Source organism: Chrysemys picta, chromosome 2, assembly GCF_011386835.1.
Source record: "Chrysemys picta bellii isolate R12L10 chromosome 2, ASM1138683v2, whole genome shotgun sequence".
In the NCBI taxonomy this organism is placed as follows: domain Eukaryota; kingdom Metazoa; phylum Chordata; order Testudines; family Emydidae; genus Chrysemys; species Chrysemys picta.
This window is the reverse complement of record NC_088792.1, coordinates 60,216,749-60,238,619: the sequence shown is the minus strand read 5'-3', so window position 1 is coordinate 60,238,619 and position 21,871 is coordinate 60,216,749. Positions and strand designations below refer to the sequence as shown.

General features: G+C 40.5%; 1 protein-coding gene across 2 annotated transcripts in view; it reads right to left on the bottom strand.

Moving 5' to 3' along the window:
• Positions 1-10,072: 10,072 nt before the first annotated feature.
• LOC112061440 (ATP-dependent translocase ABCB1-like) overlaps positions 10,073-21,871 on the bottom strand; it is a 65,757-nt gene continuing 53,958 nt past the window's right edge. For both annotated transcript variants that reach the window (XM_065583267.1, XM_065583268.1), the window contains 7 exons: positions 19,572-19,672; positions 17,481-17,621; positions 16,822-16,978; positions 14,389-14,586; positions 13,302-13,508; positions 12,187-12,333; positions 10,073-10,654 (listed from right to left, as the gene is read on the bottom strand). In XM_065583267.1, the coding sequence (XP_065439339.1) occupies positions 10,457-10,654; positions 12,187-12,333; positions 13,302-13,508; positions 14,389-14,586; positions 16,822-16,978; positions 17,481-17,621; positions 19,572-19,672 (1,149 nt within the window). In that variant the 3' untranslated portion in view covers positions 10,073-10,456. The remainder of the gene's footprint in view (positions 10,655-12,186; positions 12,334-13,301; positions 13,509-14,388; positions 14,587-16,821; positions 16,979-17,480; positions 17,622-19,571; positions 19,673-21,871) is intronic.

Here is a 21,871-nt window from a genome sequence, read left to right as displayed (position 1 = left end):
CCGAAGTGCACCCGATGGTGGCTTTATCTATTTTTTTTTCCTACTTCGCCGCTTGGGGCAGCAAAAAAGCTGGAGCTGGTCCTGCTCCCACCCCAGGTGCACCAGTGGGTCTGCAGCTTCTGACATAGTCTAGTACTGATCCTGCAAGATCTAACAAAATAACCAGTTCTTTAACCTATGTTAATCTCCCTGTTGTTCCCCTATGACTCACTTGTTAATGGCATTTGTACAATTTCCTGTAGAGACCATATGAAGGTCAGGGGAGCTTTATGAAAAAGGCTGACGCACTCTCATGCTTCTAAAAGCTGGAACCAAACTAAACCATTGCTCACCTCTGCTGTCACTGAATGAAGAAACTCCCAGCCACGCGATCCAAAGAGAACAAGGCCTCTTACTAATATGCAGCCTTCTGACATCTCTCTTCCCAGTCATTGGGTGACCAACAATTCCCTTCAGTGATTTTCTCTCTTTTTTTCAATCTTTCCCCCATAAAGCTTTTCCCAAGGTCATTATTCACTGCATTTGGAAATGCTGGGTAGAACTTTGTCAATCTCTTTTAATTGCAGGACTTGGTTAACCTAGATGCTTTATCAATAATAATAATAATAATAATAATTTAAAATAGTTTGTGTTGTGCAAGTGTCTAAAGGCTGCAGTCAGGATTGAAACTGCATTGTGCTAGGTACTGTACAAACACATAGGAAGACCGTTCCTATCCCAAACAGCCAAGATGTGGAAAGTGGATTGACAGACAAGAGGAGGGAAGCGGGCATAGAGGATACATGGTTAGACCATTAGTGCCCTACTCAACTTCCACATCCTCTCAAGTAGTTTTGTTCCCCTGTTGAACATGTGAAAATCACCTGTACTTGACTGTCATTCAACTAAGTCATCAATGGTTGAATAATTTTTTTTTAAAGGTTTATATCAGAAGTGAATTTTGAGAAAATATTTGGAAACTCTTCCACTTGTGTATGTTCATTTTATTATGTTTCTCATGTGTCTGTCTTTCTAGATTGATTATTCTTTCGGCCAAAACTCTGTTTTTGGAAAGAGACTAGCATATTTTGGATGCAACCATAGTCTAAATATTAATAATAATAATTAAGGCTGTCAATTCATGTCTGTTAACTCATGCGATTAACTCAAAAAAATTAATCGCGATTAATCACACTTATAACAATAGAATACCAATTGAAATTTATTAAATATTTGTGAACGTTTTTCTGCATTTTCAATATTGGTTTCAATTACAGACTACAAAGTGCACAGTGCTCATTTTATACTATTATTTTTTATTACAAATATATGCACTGTAAAAATGATAAACAAAAGAAATAGTATTCTTCAATTCACCTCATACAAGTACTGTAGTGCAATCTCTTTATCATGAAAGTGTAACTTAGAAATGCAGATTTTTTTTTTTTGGTTATGCAACTGCACTCAAAAACAAAACAGTGTAAAACTTTAGAGTCTACAAGTCCACTCAGTCCTACTTCTTATTCTGCCAATAGCTAAGACAAACACGTTTATTTACATTGACAGGAAATACTGCTGTCTGCTTCTTATTTACAATGTCACCTGAAAGTGAGAACAGGCATTCGCATGGCACTTTTGTAGCTGGTGTTGCAAAATATTTACATGCCAGATATGCTAAACATTCGTATGCCCCTTCCATGCTTTGGCCACCATTCCAGAGGACATGCTTCCATGCTGATGATGCTCATTAAAATAATAATGCGTCAATTAAATTTGTGATTGTACTCCTTGGGGGGAGACTTGTATGTCTCCTGCTCTGTTTTATCAGCATTCTGCATATATTTCATACTATAGCAGTTTTGGATGATGACCCAGCACATGTTCGTTTTAAGAACACTTTCACAGCAGATTCGACAAAATGCAAAGAAGCTACCAATGTGAGATTTCTAAAAATAGCTACAGCTCTCGACCCAAGGTTTAAGAATCTGAAGTGCTGTCCAAAATTTGAGAGGGACAAGGTGTGGAGCGTGGTTTTAGAAGTCTTAAAAAGAGCAACACTCTGATGCGGAAACCATAGAACCCAAACCACCAAAAAAGAAAATGAACCTTCTGCTGATGGCATATGACTCAGATGATGAAAATGAACATGCATCAGTCCACACTGCTTTGGATTGTTATTGAGCAGAACCCGTCATCAGCATGGACACATGTCCTCTGGAATGGTGGTTGAAGCATGAAGGGACATATTAGTCTTTAGCAAATCTGGCATGTAAATATCTTGTGACACCAGCTACAACAGTGCCATGCGAACACCTGTTCTCACTTTCAGATGACATTGTAAACAAGAAGCAGGCAGCTTTGGATTGTTATTGAGCAGAACCCGTCATCAGCATGGACACATGTCCTCTGGAATGGTGGTTGAAGCATAAAGGGACGTGAATCTTTAGCGCATCTGACACGTAAATATCTTGCAACGCCAGCTACAACAGTGCCATGCGAATGCCTGTTCTCACTTTCAGGTGATGTAAACAAGAAGCAGGCAGCATTATCATCTCTGACAATTGTAACCAACCTTGTTTGTCTGAGTGATTGGCTGACCAAGAAGTAGGACTGAGTGGACTTGGAGGCTCTAAAGTTTTACATTGATTTTTTTTCGAATGCAGGATTTTTGTACATAATTATACATTTGTAAATTCAACTTTCATGATAAAGATATTGCACTACAGTACTTGTATGAGGTGAATTGAAAAATACATTTTTGTTTTGTTTTTTACAGTGCAAATATTTGTAGTCAAAATAAATATAAAGTGAGCATTGTACACTTCACATTCTGTGTTGTAATTTAAATTAATATATTTGAAAATGTAGTGAACATCCGAAAATATTTAAAATAAATGGTATTCTATTGTTGTTTAACAGCGCGATTAATTTTTTTAATTGCGTGATTAATTGTGATTAATTCCAGTTCTGCAGCTTCACGTTGGAGTCTGTTTTTGAAATGAAGCTGCAGAACTGGAATTGATTTGCAAACTGGATACCATCAGATTAGGCCTAAATAAAGACTGGGAGTGGCTGGGTCATCACAAAACCTAAACTTAATTTCCCCAATACTAATTTCTCTCTACTGTTACTCACAGCTTCTTGTCAACTGTCTGTAATGGGCCACTCTCTTACCACTTCAAAAGTTATTTTTCCTCCCTTGGTATCCTGCTGTTAATTGAATTATCTCGTTAGATTGACCTCACAGTTGGTAAAGCAACCCCCATCCTTCCATGTATTTATACCTGCTCCTGTATTTTTCACTCCATTCATCTGATGAAGTGGGTTCTAGCCCACGAAAGTTTACACCCAAATAAATCTGTTAGTCTCTAAGGTTCCACAAGGACTCCTCGTTGTTTTTGCTGATACAGACTAACATGGCTACCACCCTGAAACCAGTTCATATTTGTCTTTACTCATACTATATTGAGTAGTAAGGACTTTATTTAAATCTGATCTGATTAAACAGCGTATCAAAACCTATGACAATAGGAGATTACGCTGAGACAAAAACTACATTAAGATGGGGTTAAGGTTAAGAGTTCATAGCAGTAATTTAGGGTAAAATACTTTACAGGGATGTTGTAATTATCCTCAAAACAAGCAATAGAAACTCAAGAAAGTCTTAGTTAAAGTTCCCTTTTAAAAAAAAATCAAAACCTGTTAAAAGTGTGGAAATGCTCAGGTAAGGCACTCAAGCAATCTTACTCTGGTTATTCACTCAGTCATTCTTCTAAAATGTTCTGGGCGCTACTGCTGCTGTAAGCTACAAATAACTTTCCCATTTTATATACACCTCTCCCTCGATATAATGCTGTCCTCGGGAGCCAAAAAATCTTACCATGTTATAGGTGAAACCGTGTTATATTGAAGTTGCTTTGATCCACCGGAGTGCGCAGCCCCGCCCGCCCGGAGCACTGCTTTACCGCGTTATATCCAAATTTGTGTTATATTGGGTTGTGTTATATCGAGGTAGTGGTGTACTCAATAACAATAACCCTGCTTTTCAGAGCTCCTGCATCTACTCCTCCAAAAACCAGGGAACTGATTTCTCCTCATCCCAGAAATACTCACCAACAGCATGCCTGTAAAATGTGTGAAACCATTTATTCCCTATTGCGCTTGGGGTCTGAGTCCCATTTTTTTTTGTTCCAAAGTGGACCCTAAAGACTATTTCTAGGGGCTGGTATTCTGACCCAGCAATCCCTTCCTGGCATACCAGACATTCAACACCTGCTCCCCTTGTAATGTACTGCTTCCTCCCATAAGTATAGACAGGTACAAAACTTGGTCACCTCACTATCTACCCTCTTTTCCAGATCATTTATGAATATGTTGAACTGCACTAGTACCAGTATAGATTTTTGGGGGACCCTGCTATTTACCTCTCTCCATTGTGAAAATTGACCATTTTTTCCTAAACTTTGCTTCCTGTCTTTGAACTGATCCATGAGAGGACCATCTTTCTTATCCCACGACTGCCTATTTTGCTTAAAACCCTTTGCTGAGGGACCTCATCAAAGGCTTTCTGAAAGTCCAAGTTCACTATATCCACTGGATCAACCTTAGTCACATGTTTGTTGACACCCTCAAAGAATTCTAATAGATCGGTGAGCCATGATTACATTTTAAAATGCTGTGTTGACTCTTCCCCAACAAATCATGTTAATCTAGGTGTCTGATACTTCTGTTCTTTACTATAATTTCAACTAATTTGCATGGTACTGAAGTTAAGCTTACTGGCCTGTAATTGCCAGGATCATCTCTGGAACCTTTTAAAAAAAAAATCAGTGTTACATTAGCTGTCTGACAGTCACCGAGTACAGAGACTGATTTAAATGCTAGGTTACATACCACAGTTAGTAGGTCTGCAACATCATATTTGAGTTCCTTCAGGACTTTTAGGTGATTTATTAATTTATCAATTTCTTCCAAAACCTCCTCTACTGATACCTCAAGGTGGGACAGTTCCTCAGATCTGTCACCTAAAAAAGAACGGCTCAGGTGTGGGAATCTCCTGCACATCCTCTGCACAGAAGATCGATGCAAAAAATTAATTTAGTTTCTTTGCAATGACTTGGTCTTCCGTGAGTGCTCCTTTAGCACCCCAATCATCCAGTGGTCCCACTGATTGTCTGGCAGGCTTCCGCCTTCTGGAGTACTTAAAAAAAATTGCTGTTAGTTTTCGTGTCTTTTGCTAATGGTGCTTCAAATTCTTTTTTGGCCTCCTAGTTACACTTTTATACTTAACTTGCCAGATTTTATGCTCTGTTCTATTTTCCTCAGTAGGAGTTGACTTCCATTTTTTAAAAGATGTCTTTTTGTCTCTAATGGCCTCTTTTACTCTGTTGGTTAGCCATGGTGGCATGTTTTTGGTCCTCTTACTGTTTTTTTTTATTATTATTTGGGAGTTGTGATAAAGTTCCTCCTCGACCTTGGTGGGTTCTGCGCTTTCTAGCGGATTTGTTTGCCTCAGAGGTTTTCGGCAGTCCTTGGTTTGGCTCCTTTTGTTAGTGGCACAAACCTGCTGTTCACTCGGCTAACCTCATCACTGGCCAGCATGGGGAAAAGGAGGAGAACAATCTCCCACATAGTCTCTGCTGGCCCACCTAATGGGTCGGGGAACAGGCCAGAGACCTTCCCCTCTGGTGGGACCCACAGTCCAGATCAACTCCTCTTATATCAAATAGGGAGTTGGGGGGGGATGGGGGGAACCCAGGCCCGCCCTCTACTCCGGGTTCCAGTCCAGCCCTGTGGATTGCAGCGGTCTTTAGTGTCTCCTGTAACAGCTGCGTGACAGCTACAACTCACTGAGCTACTTCCCCAGGGCCTCCTCCCAACACCTTCTTTGTCCTCACCACCAGACCTTCCTTCTGATGTCTGATAATGCTTGTACTTCTCAGTCCTCCAGCCAGTACGCTTACTCACTCTCAGCTTCTTGCATGCCTCTTGCTCCCAGCTCCTCACACACACTTCACTAATTGGAGTGAGAGCCTTTTTAAATGAGGTGTCCTGATTAGCCTTAATTAATTATAGCAGGTTCCCAATTGGCTACAGGAGTCCTAATTAGCCTGCCTGCCTTAATTAGTTCTAGAAAGTTCCTGAGTGTTCTGGAATAGTCCCTGTCATCTTACCGAGGGAAAAGGTACCTGCTTAACCTGGAACCAATGTATCTACCTTCGACCACTCTTTTGTAGCCATCTAGCCTGACCCTGTCACAGAGTATACATGTAATTTGAGTCTCTATTATGATGTTTTAAAGTTTTTATGAAGCTTGCAGGCATTTCATTCTTGTGATTGTTCGTTTTAATTTCCATTTAACTAGCCTCCTCATATTTGTATAGTCCCCTTTTTTAACTTAAATGCTACTGTGGTCGGTTTCTTTGGTATTTCTCCCTCTACGAGGATGTTCAATTTAATTATATTATGGTCGCTATTAATTGATCAGTTCAGCTATATTCACCTTTTGGACCAGATTCTGTACTCTATTTAGGATTAAACTAAGAATTGCCTCTCCTCTTGTGGGTTCCAGGACTAGCTGCTCCAAGAAGCTGTCATTAATGGTGTCTAGACATTTTATTTCTGCATCCCATCCTGAGGTGACATGTACCCAGTCAATATGGGGATAGTTGAAATCCCCCATTATAGTAATTGAGTTTTCTGGTTCTGTAGCCTCTCTAATCTCCCTAAGCATTTCACAATCACCATCATGGTCAGGTGCTCAATAGTATATTCCGACTGCTATACTCTTATTATTCAAGCATGAAATTTCTATCCATAGAGATTCTATGGTAGTTTGATTCATTTAAGATTTTTACTATCATACAATCATAGAACTGAAAGGGACCTCGAGAGGTCATCTAGTCCAGTCCCCTGTGCTCAAGGCAGGACTAAGTATTATCTAGGCCAGCCCTGACAGGTGTTTGTCTAACCTGTTCTTAAAAATCCCCAATGATGGAGATTACACCACATCCGTAGGCAATTTATTCCAGTGCTTAATCACCATGACAGTTAGGAAGTTTTTCCTAATGTCCAACCTAAACCACCCTTGCTGCAATTTAAGTCCATTGCTTCTTGACCTATCCTCAGAGGTTAAGAAGAACAATTTTTCTCCCTCCTCCTTGTAACAACCTTTTATGTACTTGAAAACTGTTATGTCCCCTCTCAGTCTTCTCTTTTCCAGACTAAACAAACCCAATTTTTTCAATCTTCCCTCATAGGTCATGTTTTCTAGACCTTCAATCATTTTTGTTGCTCTTCTCTGGACTTTCTCCAATTTGTCCACATCATTCCTGAAATGTGGCGCCCAGAACTGGATACTCCAGATGTGGCCTAATCAGCATGGAGTAGAGGAGAAGAATTACTTCTCGTGTCTTGCTTACAACACTCCTGCTTATACATCCCAGAATGATATTCACTTTTTTGGCAACAGTGTTACACTGTTGACTCATATTTAGCTTGTGGTTCACTATGACCCCCAGATCCATTTCCGCAGTACTCCTTCCTAGGAAGTCATTTCCCATTTTGCATGTTTGCAACTGATTGTTCCTTCCTAAATGGAGTACTTTATATTTATCCTTATTGAATTCCATCCTATTTATTTCAGACCATTTCTCCACTTTGTCCAGATCATTTTGAATCCTATCCTCCAAAGCACTTGCAACCCCTCCCAGCTTGGTATCATCCGCAAACTTGATAAGTCTACTCTCTATGCCATTATCTAAATCATTGATGAAAATATTGAATAGAACCGGACCCAGAACTGTTCCCTGCAGGATCCCACTTCTTATGCCCATCCAGCATGACTATGAACCACTGATGACTACTCTCTAGGAAAGGTTTTCCAACCAGTTATGCACCCACCTTCTGGTAGCTCCATCTAGGTTGTATTTCCCTAGTTTGTTCATGAGAAGTTCATGTGAGACAGTATCAAAAGCTTTACTAAAGTCAAGATATACCAAGTCTACAACTTCCCCCCATCCACAAAGCTTGTTACCCTGTCAAAGAAAGCTAGGTTTGACATGATTTGTTGGTTGATTTGACACAATTTGTTCTTGACAAATCCATGCTGACTGTTACTTATCACCATATTGTCGTCTAGATGTTTGATTGCTTTATTATTTGCTCCATTATCTTTTGAGGGAGTATCCCTGGCTCACTATCTCTCTGACCCATTTGTCTATGGTCGATGAAAACCATTCCTCTAGGAAATGGGGAATCCTGCCCCCTAGCTTCAGTTCTGGGCAGATGTCTACAAGATCTTTCTCAAAGTAAATTTTGGGGGAGGGGAAAGGACTGAGATCCCTCACAGAATTTCATAAACTTGCTCAGAATTTAAATTAGACTCATAAAGCTAATCCCTGGAAAATAAAGAAACACTGATTTAGCATTTCAGCTGAATTAAATAAACTCATATTATTTTTTCATTTCCCTAAATTATAGCAAATCTGTTTTTAACAGGGAGAAAGTTTCTAAGGATCTGAGGGTTGAAAATGGTGATTCCAATGAAATTCTACCTTATCCCCATAAGGCTGTCATGAAGTAGCTTCTTTATGGAGTTATACAATCCTCTGCAGTTTTGAGATTGGTGTGAATAGGAGTTTGGTGTGAATGGGGAACTTCAGCACCCATTGGGACTGTGCTACACTAATGCAAATAAGAATACAAGGACATTTAACTCCCTAACACCAGCAGAATTATCATCTCCGACTGTCAGTTTGTCTAAGTATTTATACTAGGCTCCTCACCATGGCTGCAGTTTGAATTCACATGTATCAGTGTAAATTTGATGCCTGACCCCAAAGAGTTCATCAAATTTGATAGCAATTTATGCTGAATTTACAGGTGAGCTGAATGGTTAATTATGTTTTGGCTGCTCTCCAAAATCTTGGCGCACGTTTGCTCTCTCAGGACTTGATATTTTAGTAATGACCTAGCATGCTTAGATAAGCACTAACCAGGGTGACCAGATATCCCAATTTTATAGGCACAGTCCCAATTTTAGGGTCTTTTTCTTATATAGGCTCCTATTACCCCCCCCCCCCCCCCACCCAATCCTGATTTTTCACATTTGCTGTCTGGTCATCCTAGCACTAACATAACATACGTTGTGACACACATGTTTTATGCCCCCGCCCCCTTCTTCAATAGGTTTGAGACACCATTAGAGTCAGTGGGTAGATGTGGGCTGAGGTTTTTTCCAGAATGCTGATGACAACCAGCATTGTGGGCCATGCTCATTGCCACAATGGTGCAAACTGGCCACATTGGGCAGGGGAGGAATCCTCTTCACTAGGGAAACCCTCTGGCCGTGCAGCCCAGACAGCCTGCAAACTGGCCAAGATACAATCTAGTGCTGCAGAGCGGCAAAGATGCTGCCCAGTGTAGCAGCTGTGGACAGGCAGAAGCGGATGGGGCTAAAATACCATTTTAGCCTACAGGTCCTCCGGCGTGGCTCCTGTGTCTTGTACCTGGTTGTTGCCTGTTGGTTCCAGAATTTGGCAGCTGCAAAGGTGGCTTAATACCACATTTGCCTCTTCACTGCTGGCCAGTATCTCGACCAGTTTGCAGGCTGTCTGGGCCTGTCTCTCCAGCTGATCTGGACTGGAAAATGTAAGTGGGTCCATCAGTGGTGGGGTAAGACTGGGGTAAAAATGAGAGCAGGCTGGTGGGGAGTGATTATGGTGGATTGGGAGAAGCTACCAGAGAATAAAAGAGAATAAAATAAAGAGTTTGTTCTGTTTTCTTGGTCACTGGTTGTTTTATGTTGTCTGGGATTTGCTTTTATTGTGTTGTGTTCTATTGCTCTGGATTGTAATTATAATGGGAGACTGATATTGGTGGGTTTTATTATGTTTACACTGAAAACAAATAAATATTGGTTCTTTTAAGTAGTGGGAGTGTAAAATTGTGGAAGACGAAGTAAACCGACCCATGTTACCTTCATCGGTATGGTAAAACCCCCACACAAATTTTTTTTGTTAAATAGCTATTTACATGGTTGACATTAATTAGCTCCAAAAGGAGCCATCATGGTCATTGGGCCAATAATAATTATTTTTAAGTCTTTTTGAAATAGCCTTAATGGTTTCAATAGAACCAGTAAGTTCTGTTAGGTCAATAATATAGGTTTGAACAATAATTTATAAACAAACAGTTTGTGATCTATTTTGTCAATATATATTTCCATGAAAGGCTTGTAATCATTAATACAAAAGGAGTTTAAAATTAACCAACACGCCGCAAAGGATTTTACCAATAAGATGAAGTAACACTAAAGCTGTGACACAAGGAAAAAATAAATGTCTCTTCTCTGTTTTTCACTACATGCCTGTGTTTTGAACCTGCAGACATCTCAGGAATGAGGTGCATCTTTAATATTACTTAGCTGTGGGTTGCATGTGTATTTATATAAATAGATTAGTTTGTAACATTAATGTTAATGAGAAACTTGTGCATTTACAAGTGCATAGTAATGTCCTTCCTTTGCCAGCAGCTGGCTGTGAGTCCCTTGTTCCACTACTTTTCCATTATGAATCACTGCTATGACATCAGCGTTCTGGACGGTCGTCAAGCGATGAGCAATAATAATGCAGGTTCGACCCTTCCTGGCATCGTCCAAGGCTTTCTGGACAATCTGCAGACAGATGCAGTGAAAAACTTATTAGTTGGAGAATCTTCCCTTTCATAGGTAACACCTTCACCTTTATAGTTCACATTATCACTTGGGTATTCCTCACTGCGGTTTAGGAGTCAATACTTCCCATGCATGAAGGAGGCCTCAAACACAGGAGCCTGATATTACAACCTTTATTTGTGTGAGTAATTCCACTGAAGTCATTGAGACTACTCTCAGGAACACAGGCTAGCAGAACGAGGTCCATAAGGATCTAGTTTGGACCAACAAAAAACTTAGATTAACATGCAACACAACTAATCTGCAGAGGTGTAATGAACTGTCTGTGACATTGGCTGATTACCAAATGTGTGTGTTATATTTGACATTGCATCCTGTCTGTTTCCAACTACCTGCCAAATTTAGAGAAACTAACAACCTCTGTCCTCCCTCCATATGCACCTGTCCAGGTGTTTGTCAGTCAGACATGCACAACACTTAGATCAGTTTGGAGAAAGGAGACCAGCCAAATACATAGACATGACTAAAACTTGCACATCCATTGATAGTACCAGCAATGCCAGACACTTCTTGTTGTCCATAAAAATCCAAAATTCAGGATCCTGACATCTGGCTCACAACTGGATGGCGGTTTGCACGGCGGCATTTTTCACTTCTACTGCGTCCCCACCCAAATGAACAGTTTATTCGTCCCTATGGAGTCTCCCCCTCTCCTGGAGATGGGGGATGCGGTGAGGAAGCTCAGCCAGCTGAGCAGCAGGGGACAGCTTAATTACTCTCTCTTCACTGCACAACATCTCCCGAGAGGTGGCAGGTGTTGCTGAAGCCTTATTTCCAAGCCAGCTGCTCCTGCCTGTCCCCTCTAACCCTCTGAACGCAGGTGGATCAAAGGACTGGGAAGCGGACAGAGGCAGGACAACATTAAACTTCTTCATTGCTCCATTCTGTCCTGACAGCCAGCAGTTCTACTGGCAGAGTGGATCCCTCTGAGTCTCTGAAGCAACACCTGCTCACCCAGACAGAGCAGGAAATAGTGCAGAAAAAGACCCACTTTGCTGCTAGTGCTGCTGGCTGAAGGGAAGAGGACGGAGCTGCTGACTTGCCTTACAAGGCCTCCTTTAGTAGATCACAGTCTACTGTTTGAAGACACCTGTCTCAAACTCAAAGCTGCTAATTATCAATGGGATTTTCCAAAGTGCTCAGCACTGGCCTAACTGTGAACCCATTAAAAGTCCCATTGACTTCATAACTGACTTTGAAGGAACTGAGGCAGGACAAAACTGAGGAGTTCTGAAAATCCCACTTTGTCTCCAGCCCCAAGTGTTGCTGACTACCATCAGCTCCAAATTTAGACACCAGGAGTTGAAGGCGTTCTACACCTTGCAAAGCAGGCCGTAGACAGAGTGAGCTAAGGATTGTTCTGTGGAACTTTCAAAATTGTACTGTAGATGGAGCGCCTGTGTGCTTGAAGTGAAGCATTCGAACCCTGTAATTTTGTGTGTATTACAAATGGTAGAATGCATATTACTAACCTTTTCACTTTCCGTGTCAAGAGCAGATGTGGCTTCATCCAGAAGCAGAACTGCTGGCTTACGAACTAGAGCACGAGCAATTGCTATTCTTTGTTTCTGACCTCCAGAAAGTTGTGCTCCTTTGTCACCCACTCGGGTGTTATACTTCTGTATAAGTAAATATTCATTGTGAAGGAAAGTTAGAAACAGAAAGTTATATTTTTAATAGCAGATAATGTACTGTCTTAAGCATTTCCACCGTGAAAATAAAAAGAATAATGTAATGGTTTGTAATAAAAAATAAAATTTTATAAGATTTTATTAACTGTTTGAATCAAAATGCATATCTACAGCTACACGTATTGATAACTGCTCTGTAATGAAAATTCATTTCAGCATTAGAAAAAGACTAACTCCCAAGTGGTGCAAATACTGATGTGTCTAGTCAAAGACACCTGTACTTAAACATATAGATCTCAGGAGTCTTTTATAATTTCAAGGCCCTAGAGACCCACACTCAGGAGGTGACTGTTTATTTCTTACACATCCAAAACTTTCTTCTAAGTACATTTTCAAAAACTAGGTGGTAATGAAAAAGTAATATTGTTTTTTTCAATTGTCATTTCCAATTCCATGCAACTCTACAGGAAGCCCCATTTCTCTGGGCTTTTCCAAGGTCTTTCTCCACTTTGAAAACTAAGTCCATGGCAAACATGAAGGTTAAGATGTACTTGAAACATTTTACCTTTCAGATAAGACTAAAATTAGAGAAAGGTTCAGCCAAAAAAGGAAAAGGAATTGGCAAAGTTTATGAGGAAATGAAAATAAAGGTTTAGAATCAAATATCTCTTTTATAGCTGTTATATAACATCTCTGTGCTGGAGGAAAACAAGAAAACTGGAGCGCAGATTTTGCATTTGAATTAGCTAATTATGACTGCCTATGTGTTAATACATATTGCAAGTTACAATTTAAAACATCAGCTTTCTATTTTCCTCTTTGAGAATTGTATCCACAAGAAAATAACCTTTTTTAAAAAAAACAAACCAAAAAGCATATTGTTTTGCATTAATGGGAGTTGCTTAGATAGGTCACAGTGAATATTTGCCCCACACTGAGATTGGAAAGACATTTACCTCTGGGAGATTTTCTATGAAGGTGTGAATATTTGCTGCTTTAGCTGCCTCTTCAACTTCTTCCTGACTGACAACCCTACTGTTGTCTCCGTACTGGATATTTTCAGCAATGCTGCAGTCAAACAAAATAGGCTCCTGTGACACAATACCCAATTTGGACCTTAACCATTGCAAATGCAAAGACTTGGTATCGAACCCGTCTGCAAACTAGAAACAGAAAAAGGGAAAAATCATTCCCTGCAGAATGCAATACTCCTCCTCAGGCGTACAATGTAAATGTGAAACACCAATCTGTACAAATCCTCTGACCTGTGTTAGAGTTACAGTAAAAGTAAAGTGGTCAGTGAACCACTTCTGGTCAAAGAATAGATGACCAAATCTTTCATTCAAAATTGAACTGAACCAAAACTCTTTGAAAATTCAAAAGAAGCTCAGATAACCTTTTCCTCTCAGAAGTACTTTTTTGTGGATGTCTGCTCTGCTAGCTTCTGTAATAGATGTGGAATTGCCAATCTATAACGAGATGTACTCACAGAATTTCCATCTTTACTGATGATGGCAGGGACCAGAGATCTCATGAGAAAGTCTGTTCATGAGCTTCTTAGTCCTAGACGGTTGAAGAGCTCCAATAAGAATCCACATCTTTGGGCATTTATTCAAACGTCCTTTGACTCACCATCTCTAGGCTATTCGTCTTGGAGCTCTCATCATCATTAATAGGACTTGCATCAAAAGTCTCATCAAGTGATGAATTAGACCTCAAATTGCGTCATGTTAACATGACTACAGGAATAGGGACAAGGGTTACATTATGGGAAGTATTCTAATGCCCCCTCCAATATATTAAATAAATCAACAAAGAGATGCAATCCAGTGATCTAAAGCCAGGACGGGGAGTCAGAAGATCCAAAGTTCTACTCCTGGCTCTACCTTAAGCAAGTCCCAAGTCTTCTCTACCTACCCGGACCCATAAAAACACTTATCCACTTCAAAGAGGTGTTGTGCGGATGATTTAATGTTTGTAAAATACTTTGAAGAACAGTTCTATAAGCTCTAAGCATTAACAGCTTCACAAATGTCTTCTTACCACTTGTCCGACCATAGGGTCATAAAATCTCTCCAGCAGCTGAATGGATGTGCTTTTGCCACAACCACTGCTCCCCACCAAGGCTAGTGTCTGTCCTTTATTAATCTTCACGCTGAGTCCTTGCAAAACTTGAGCTTCTGGTCTTGTAGGGTATACAAAATGGATGTCCCTGAATTCAATGTTGCCATCAAATTGACTCTAGAAACATTAGAAAATATAAATGTATGACAGAAGACCTGACTATCTTGTACAGAAGCATCAAACACAACTCAGTATGGTCATTTAAATGAAGGCATTGACAAGTCAATTAGAAATGGTATGGCACTGTCAAACCCAGAGCATTTCTGTCAGTTTATCATTGCTTAAATATGCAGTGTGATTGGATTGATATTTTCTATGTGCAGGACCTCCTTCTTGAGTGGTTCTTTTCTTCATCTCTCTCTCTCATTTATATCATTCCTTTTCAGCCTGGTTTGCAAGGACTATCATTACTTTAGGTAAGTAAACAACCCTAATGCCTCTCTTTTATGTCATCAATACATATAATCCAGACACTATCATTGAGTGAGGAAAACATAGTTCCTGCCCCTGGGAGTTCACTCTCTAAATAGTGTAATTTAAACACATAGTACAGAGGATGAACATAGTACAAGGTGAACATCAGATCTCAGATTAGGTTAAACATTTTTACTTTGGTGGATTAGTCATAGTTTTCAAGGACAACTATGCTTTAAATGTAGGTTTGAATAAGGAAAGGGTAGCTGATTGGCTCTTTTATGTAGGAACGGAGCTCTGAGTATAAGAGGTAGCAAGGAAGAAGACTTGAAGACAAGGTGAGTGAAGGAGATGTTAGAGACTGTGGGAGCCTCCTCTGATGCCTGGGGAATGGGACAGCTCCAGGACCACAATACCAGCACTGCGAGTACAATGGGCTCTTACAGCATCTAGAGAACTGGACTTTCAAGGTTCAAACTCTTTGGGCCAAATCTTAGTTTCACTGAAGTCGAAGGCAGCTGCTTCACTGGCATCAGGATTTGGCCCAGAGAGGTTTCACTTTCAATTAACGTCTTTATCCGCAAGAAGATATTTCCCTTGGAGCATTAGTAGTCTGGGCATGTGGAGCTGATTCAGAAAAGTAGTCAAGCACATGTGTGATTTAAAGTTGTGCACATGAGTTACGGGCATGCTTACAGTATGTGCCTGAGTCCTTTTCTGAATTGAGGCCACTATCCAAAAGCTAGAATTCTAAAGCAATTTCAAGTTTCTGAAAGGCTGGTTCTGCTTGTAAAAGCATTTATGGAAAGCACTGAGAGACAATATGAAATGTGTTCAGTTTACAAATACAAAGATGAGTTTCTGATAGTCAACACTGGACTTTGAGAGACAATCTGGGTTCTTTCCATCTCACGTATAATCACAAGGAACAAAAGGTTCTGCAGGCCAAGTTACGTCCTCATTAATACTTGTGCAACCCCTTTGACTTGAGTGAGGTTACTCAAATGTTGTATGCAGTGTTGTTATAGCCGTGTCGGTCCCAAGATATTAGAGAGTCAAGGTGGGTGAAGTAATATCTTTTATTGGACCAACTTCTGTTGGTGAGAGAGACAAGCTTTCAAGCTTATACAGAACTGAAGAAGAGCTCTGTGTAAGCTCGACAGCTTGTCTCTCTCACCAACAGAATTTGGTCCAATAAAAGATATTACCTCACCCACCTTGACTCTCTGTTACACAGATGTAACTGACTGGAACTTAGCAAACAAGTCTGTTGCTGATGCACAAGAAGGAATAGAATCTAACTCACTCTCCCCCACAGCTGCATAGTTTACAGTAGTAAAAAGCAGTGAAAACATACTTGTATTGCTAAAGAAAGCAGTTATAACTCTGGGCTTCTCTTCACTTCCAGGGAGATCGATACTACTGCAATTAATTTGCAGGTGTTGATAGAAGAGTGCTCTCTGATTGACTCTGGTACTCCACCGGAACGAGAAGAGTAAGGTAAGTCAAAGGGAGAGCATTTTCCATCCACGCAGCACAGTGAAGACACCGCGGTAAGTCGACCTAAGCTACATCGAACCCAGTTACATTATTCACATAGCTAGAGTAGCGTAACTTAGGTCGACTAACCCCGGTAGTGTAGACAAGGCCTCAGAATACATCCTATGGATAGAACAGGTGAATGAAATGTCATTCTTCCAGTCATTTTTCAGAACAGAACCGCACTTAAAAGTATTCTATTAATTTTTGAAGCAAAAAAGTATTAAATGGCACTGGGCAAATATAAATAATTTTAGTTATTGCTGTTAAATTTTACCCTACCTCTCTGGTCCTGTCTTCTGTGACATTGCAAAAGGCAATTTAACAAGATTAATACAATTAAGGACAATACAGTACCACCAGGTTTGTTAGTTTCAAGAACTTTCTGAATGGCCTTACCAGTTTTGTACCCTCTTCACTATAGCTGTCAATTAAGGGTTTCCGATCCAAAAGCTGAAAGATTCGTTGGGCAGAAACTTTAGCTTTGCCAAAATCTGGTGCCAAAGAAGTGGACTGCTCAACCTCTATAACACCATATAGAACTGATAAAAAGGCTCTGAAAATCAAACACAAAACATCTTTCAGTTCATCTAAAGAGAGAATTTTTTATTATTGTTCATAAATTACAAATATTGTTTTCCTTTTTTAAAATAAACAGACTTAACTCTATCTATAAATCTGAGAATTGTGACATTTTTAGAATTTTATGGCTTAGAAAAATTACACACAAAGGATTAGAAACAGAGGTTTACAGCTACAAATATTTTTATGGGCGACTAATGGTATGTAATTTCTCCACGCAGAAGGATTTCACAAAGCCTGTTGTCTGCAATTAAGTGTCAGCAGTAAACGTTTCTCCCATAGTAAATAAACTGAGCCAGGCACTATACATGCCAACACAACTGTTTCAAGCTTCCTCTCCCAGAAATAATCCTTCTGAATTGAACTCCTGACCAGTTTCTAAACTGTTGGACCTCTTGCACTATTGCCTCAGTAACGAGACTTACAGACAATTACCATGGGTTGAAATCACTGCCTTTGAACTGATGTATACTCACATAAATACATTTTCAAAGTTTGTATAACAATTAGCAATGAGCCATGCCCCGAATCTGAAGATTGCTGCATTGAGAAAGTAGCTTGCACATTGGGCTATTCCATAGATAAGTCCATATAGTGGGGCTTTTGTTAGAGAGTCCCTGATAAAAGAAAAGATTTATGTTAAAGGAAAATTTGTCATGAAATGGCAAGAGGAGAGACTGGCTGGAAGATGATCAGACCTTTGGATTGGGGTGGCAAACCCTATACCTCACTCACTCAAATAATAAATAATAATAATTAATAAAGCTGCACACTAGGGGTTCCATGAAGGTGCCTCTGGAGAGAACTTATGGCAAATGAGATCCCTTCATCCCAACTAGCTGTTTGCTGTATTAGACCTTACGATAAAATTACCTTTAATAGTCAAAATATTTTAACACTTGAATGCTGTTTATGGATGGCCAAAGCAATCTGACACAAAGCAAATTGATAATTTCCATAAGTCCCTTATGATCTTTGAATGCTTGAATTTTTGGACAATTTGGATAAATGTAGTGGTGACCATAGAAAAGTCAATGTCTACAACACAGCATAACTGAAGCACTGCAGATATTGACTGTTCTGAGTACAGGAGGGGAAAAACTAGCAACTCAGACCCCACTGTACAGTGATGACTTTTAAATGGTGGCCAATGTTGTTCTGTGGGATGGTAAAACTGGATCACCTTAATTATGTGCAGACCTTGCTGTGACAAAGAAACTGGTTCTAGTTCTGACAAAATGATTTTTCAACAGAAAACGCAATTTCTGCCTATTTGAAAATTTCCATTGGGAAAAAAGTAACAAAATATTTTATTCTGGGTTGGTTTGACCTGAATTGAAATATTTCTGCTTTGCACCGATAGCCATGTGATTCCAATAATGCATTATGCCACTCATTTCAGAGGGGAGACCACACTGCATCATGGGAGATATAGTCCAACCAGGGAGCCCAGCCCATAAGAGAGGCAATGTTCCAAAACAGGAAAATGCAGTTTGATGTTGAATTAGATAGAAACAAAAACTTTCAGATCAGTTAAACAAAAGAAAAATTTAATATTTCAATTATTTAGGAATATAGAAATATTTTGTTTGGAGAAAAAAATGCAAAAATGGAATGATTTGCCATTTCTAAATTGAAATTTTTCTAAAAAAACTTTTCTTTCCGTGAAAAAAATTGATATATTTTCACATTTTGTCCCACTTCAGAGCAAAAGAGAGGTTGAAATATTAGAATTTACCACAGGACGGAAATTCAGATTTTCCCTTATCTCTAGTGCTCATATATTTTTTAAATGTTTCCCAAAATAGTTTCTCTATAAATCATAATATTGTGATACAATGATCTGAGAGGACTAGAGACAAGTGCTAAAGCTGAGAATCCCATTTCTCCAATGAAATACAGATTTTTTTTCTCATACCGATGACGGTTTATAGAATATGGAATCATAAAACTGTCATTGGCAGAGGACTATAGTTTTCAATCCCTGCTTTTACTCAAAACATATTTAAGGGGAAAGAAACAAAATGGATGGTAGATCATTTCATTTAAATCAAATGGAGACTAGGAAAATGTCTGACATATTTGGATATTAGAAATTAGCCCCTGGAGTGATTAACTTGTGGAGTGTGACTGAAAAGGCCAAAGGGGAAAAAGAAATGCACCTTATTTCAAGACCGACAAGTCCTTACTTGTAGTAGAAGTCATAATAGATGGTGATGTTATGTAGTATAAAGTCTTTGCCACTTGACCTATGAAACTCATTCTGCTGCAGTACTTGTGAAGCAAATAAACATCCCATATTCATGTTAATAAAAACTTTATACCAGGTCATTACATTCTCTCTCACACACAAATATTACATCACACACAATAGCATCTAAGAACGTATTTTAAAGAAACGGAGTAAATACATTTTACCCTGCCAAAATCTTTTCAAATCATTTATGTGTTTAATATTTTTCAGTCTGCAAATGAATGTAATATGAATAAATCTTGAGTAGTTTTAAATTAAGAAAACATGTATTCATTGCTTTTAAAAAACAGAATTGTTTGAGAGCAAATCCTACCTGTATGGACCATTCAAACTTGCATTATATCTCTCATAGAATGCATCTTCACTAGTTAATGAAGCCACAGTTCTTATATTTTCAACCGCTTCCGTTGAAATCTAAATCGGGAGACAAGACAGATATGAAGTATTCTCTTATGTTTGAGTCTCCTCCTACCACTACGTAGTTAGCACATCTGTAGCACTTTTCATCTTTCGCTCTCCAAGAGCTTTTCTGTTTAAAAAAGGAGATAAAATATGATTCTCAGGAAAACTGAGGCACAACGATTAAATTATTTGCCTAAGGTCACACAGTGGTCTTTCTACTAAGCCAACATGGCTGCTATGTGATTCCTAAGTACTCCTCCCCCAACCTGTACATGTTGTTGCACAGCAGCATTAGCTGGCACTATAGAAGCCATTAAAAGGTAAGAAGTTGCTCCTTGCTCTGAGTACACACATCCGAGGCAGCAGCTCACTGGAGGGCTGCATGCTACCTTGGTTATGCAGCCTGAGTGGCACACTGAGCTGGGTGAGCCCCACACTCCTACTACCCACCCCCAGTGGGGACTCCTGCTTCTGCCAGGCTTCCCCAGCCATGTGCCAGCCAACCCAGTCCACCCTTCCTCCAAACCAGGCCCTTCCCCCACACACTTTGGCCAGCACTCCCACAGGGGTGACGTGTATCTTCACTTTTCATTTTCTGGATTTCAGATGTTTAAATTTGCATATTCTTTAGTCCCCCTGATCCTGGGTTCATTGGGGGGCAAGGTGAGAGGCTCAGACACTCCAAGAAGAGCAGGGTCCCTAGATCCCAGCTCACATGGAGGAGCAGGGCTCCCCCAGATCCAAGCACATTCACAGAAGAGGAGAATTCTGGCCTGACAGTCCACCCCAGATCCTCAAATTCCTCTGCCACCCCTCACATTCCCCATCCTCTCCCCTCACATTTCCCCAATCCCCACCCTCCCCCTTATCTGAGCCCAACCCTTCTTTCCACCCCTACCACCCATCCTCATTTATCCCCCTCCTCATGTGCCGGCTTCCTCCTTTCCCCAGGGGTGCTCAAAACCCCACTCAGCTCCAGGCCCCACCCCAACTCCACCCCTTCCCCCAAAGCCCGATCCCTGTCCCGCCTCTTCCCACCCTGCTTTTTCCCACTCAGTTCCTCCCCCTTCCACAAGCACACCTCATCCCCACTGCTTCCCCCCCCCCACCCCAGCCAGCACCTCCTGCACACCGTGAAACAGCACATTGTGGTGGGCAGGAAGTGCTGGGAGGGAGGGGGAAGGAGTTGATCAGCAGGGCCACAGGTGGGCAGGAGGCGCTGTGGGGGAAGGGAGCTGCCAGTGGGTGCTCAGCATCCACCAATTTTTTTCCACCCCCAGAGTCAGCACCTGTGCCCCCATCCCGTGCTCTAGACTCCAAACAGCCCCTCTTCCCACTTACTCTTACTCGGCAATCACTCCTTGTAATTAATGTTCTTTTCAAACACAGTTTGAGAGCCTTCTTAATTATCGGCTGTGCTCAGAGTCCATTTCTCCAAATTAAAACAAAAGTTTACACTTTATTTTCAGATTTCTGCTCAGGGTGGGGTTAGAACTTCAAAGCTGCTAAAATCTGTGAACTCAATTTTTTTCCCCTGGAGGCTGTGGGGAACCCCATGCTCAAATGACCCCATCTTTGGATCACTCACCCTACCCGACGCTTTCATGACACAGCAAATTTCAAGACAATCTGTGTAAACACACAGATTTTAGCATACTTAGTTGTCATCCTTTAAGCAGGAAGGACTTCCCCACCTTAGCTAGACCAGAGCTGGTGCTCAGTTATAATGCTGTATAAAATTAGAAGGCCAATGGAGCAGAGGTGCTCCACACATCCATCAGCATCATAATAGTCTCAAAGAGCTGTGGAGTTGCCCATTCATCTCAATGAGATGTTCTCAGCTGAAAGTGAACACCCAGCCTGAATTCAGCCAGAATCTAGCTCTGAGTAGGGTGATCAGACAGCAAGTGTGAAAAATCAGGATGGGGATGGGGAGTAATAGGCTCCTATATAAGACAAAGCCCCCAATATCAGGACAGTCCCTATAAAATTGAGACACCTGATCACTTAGCTCTGAGACATCTGAACAGCTCCATTCACGCCAGTGGATTTTCCCATTCCCCCTCCCCAAGATTGTTTCTGACATGCCATTCTCAGCTCCTCACCCCTCTCTCAGCAGTGTGTTCTTGGGGCAAGCTTTGAGCATGCCTGTTCTAAGCTTCCCACTCAAAGCACCCGGATTTCCTTGATCCAAGCTCACCTGGGGAGAGG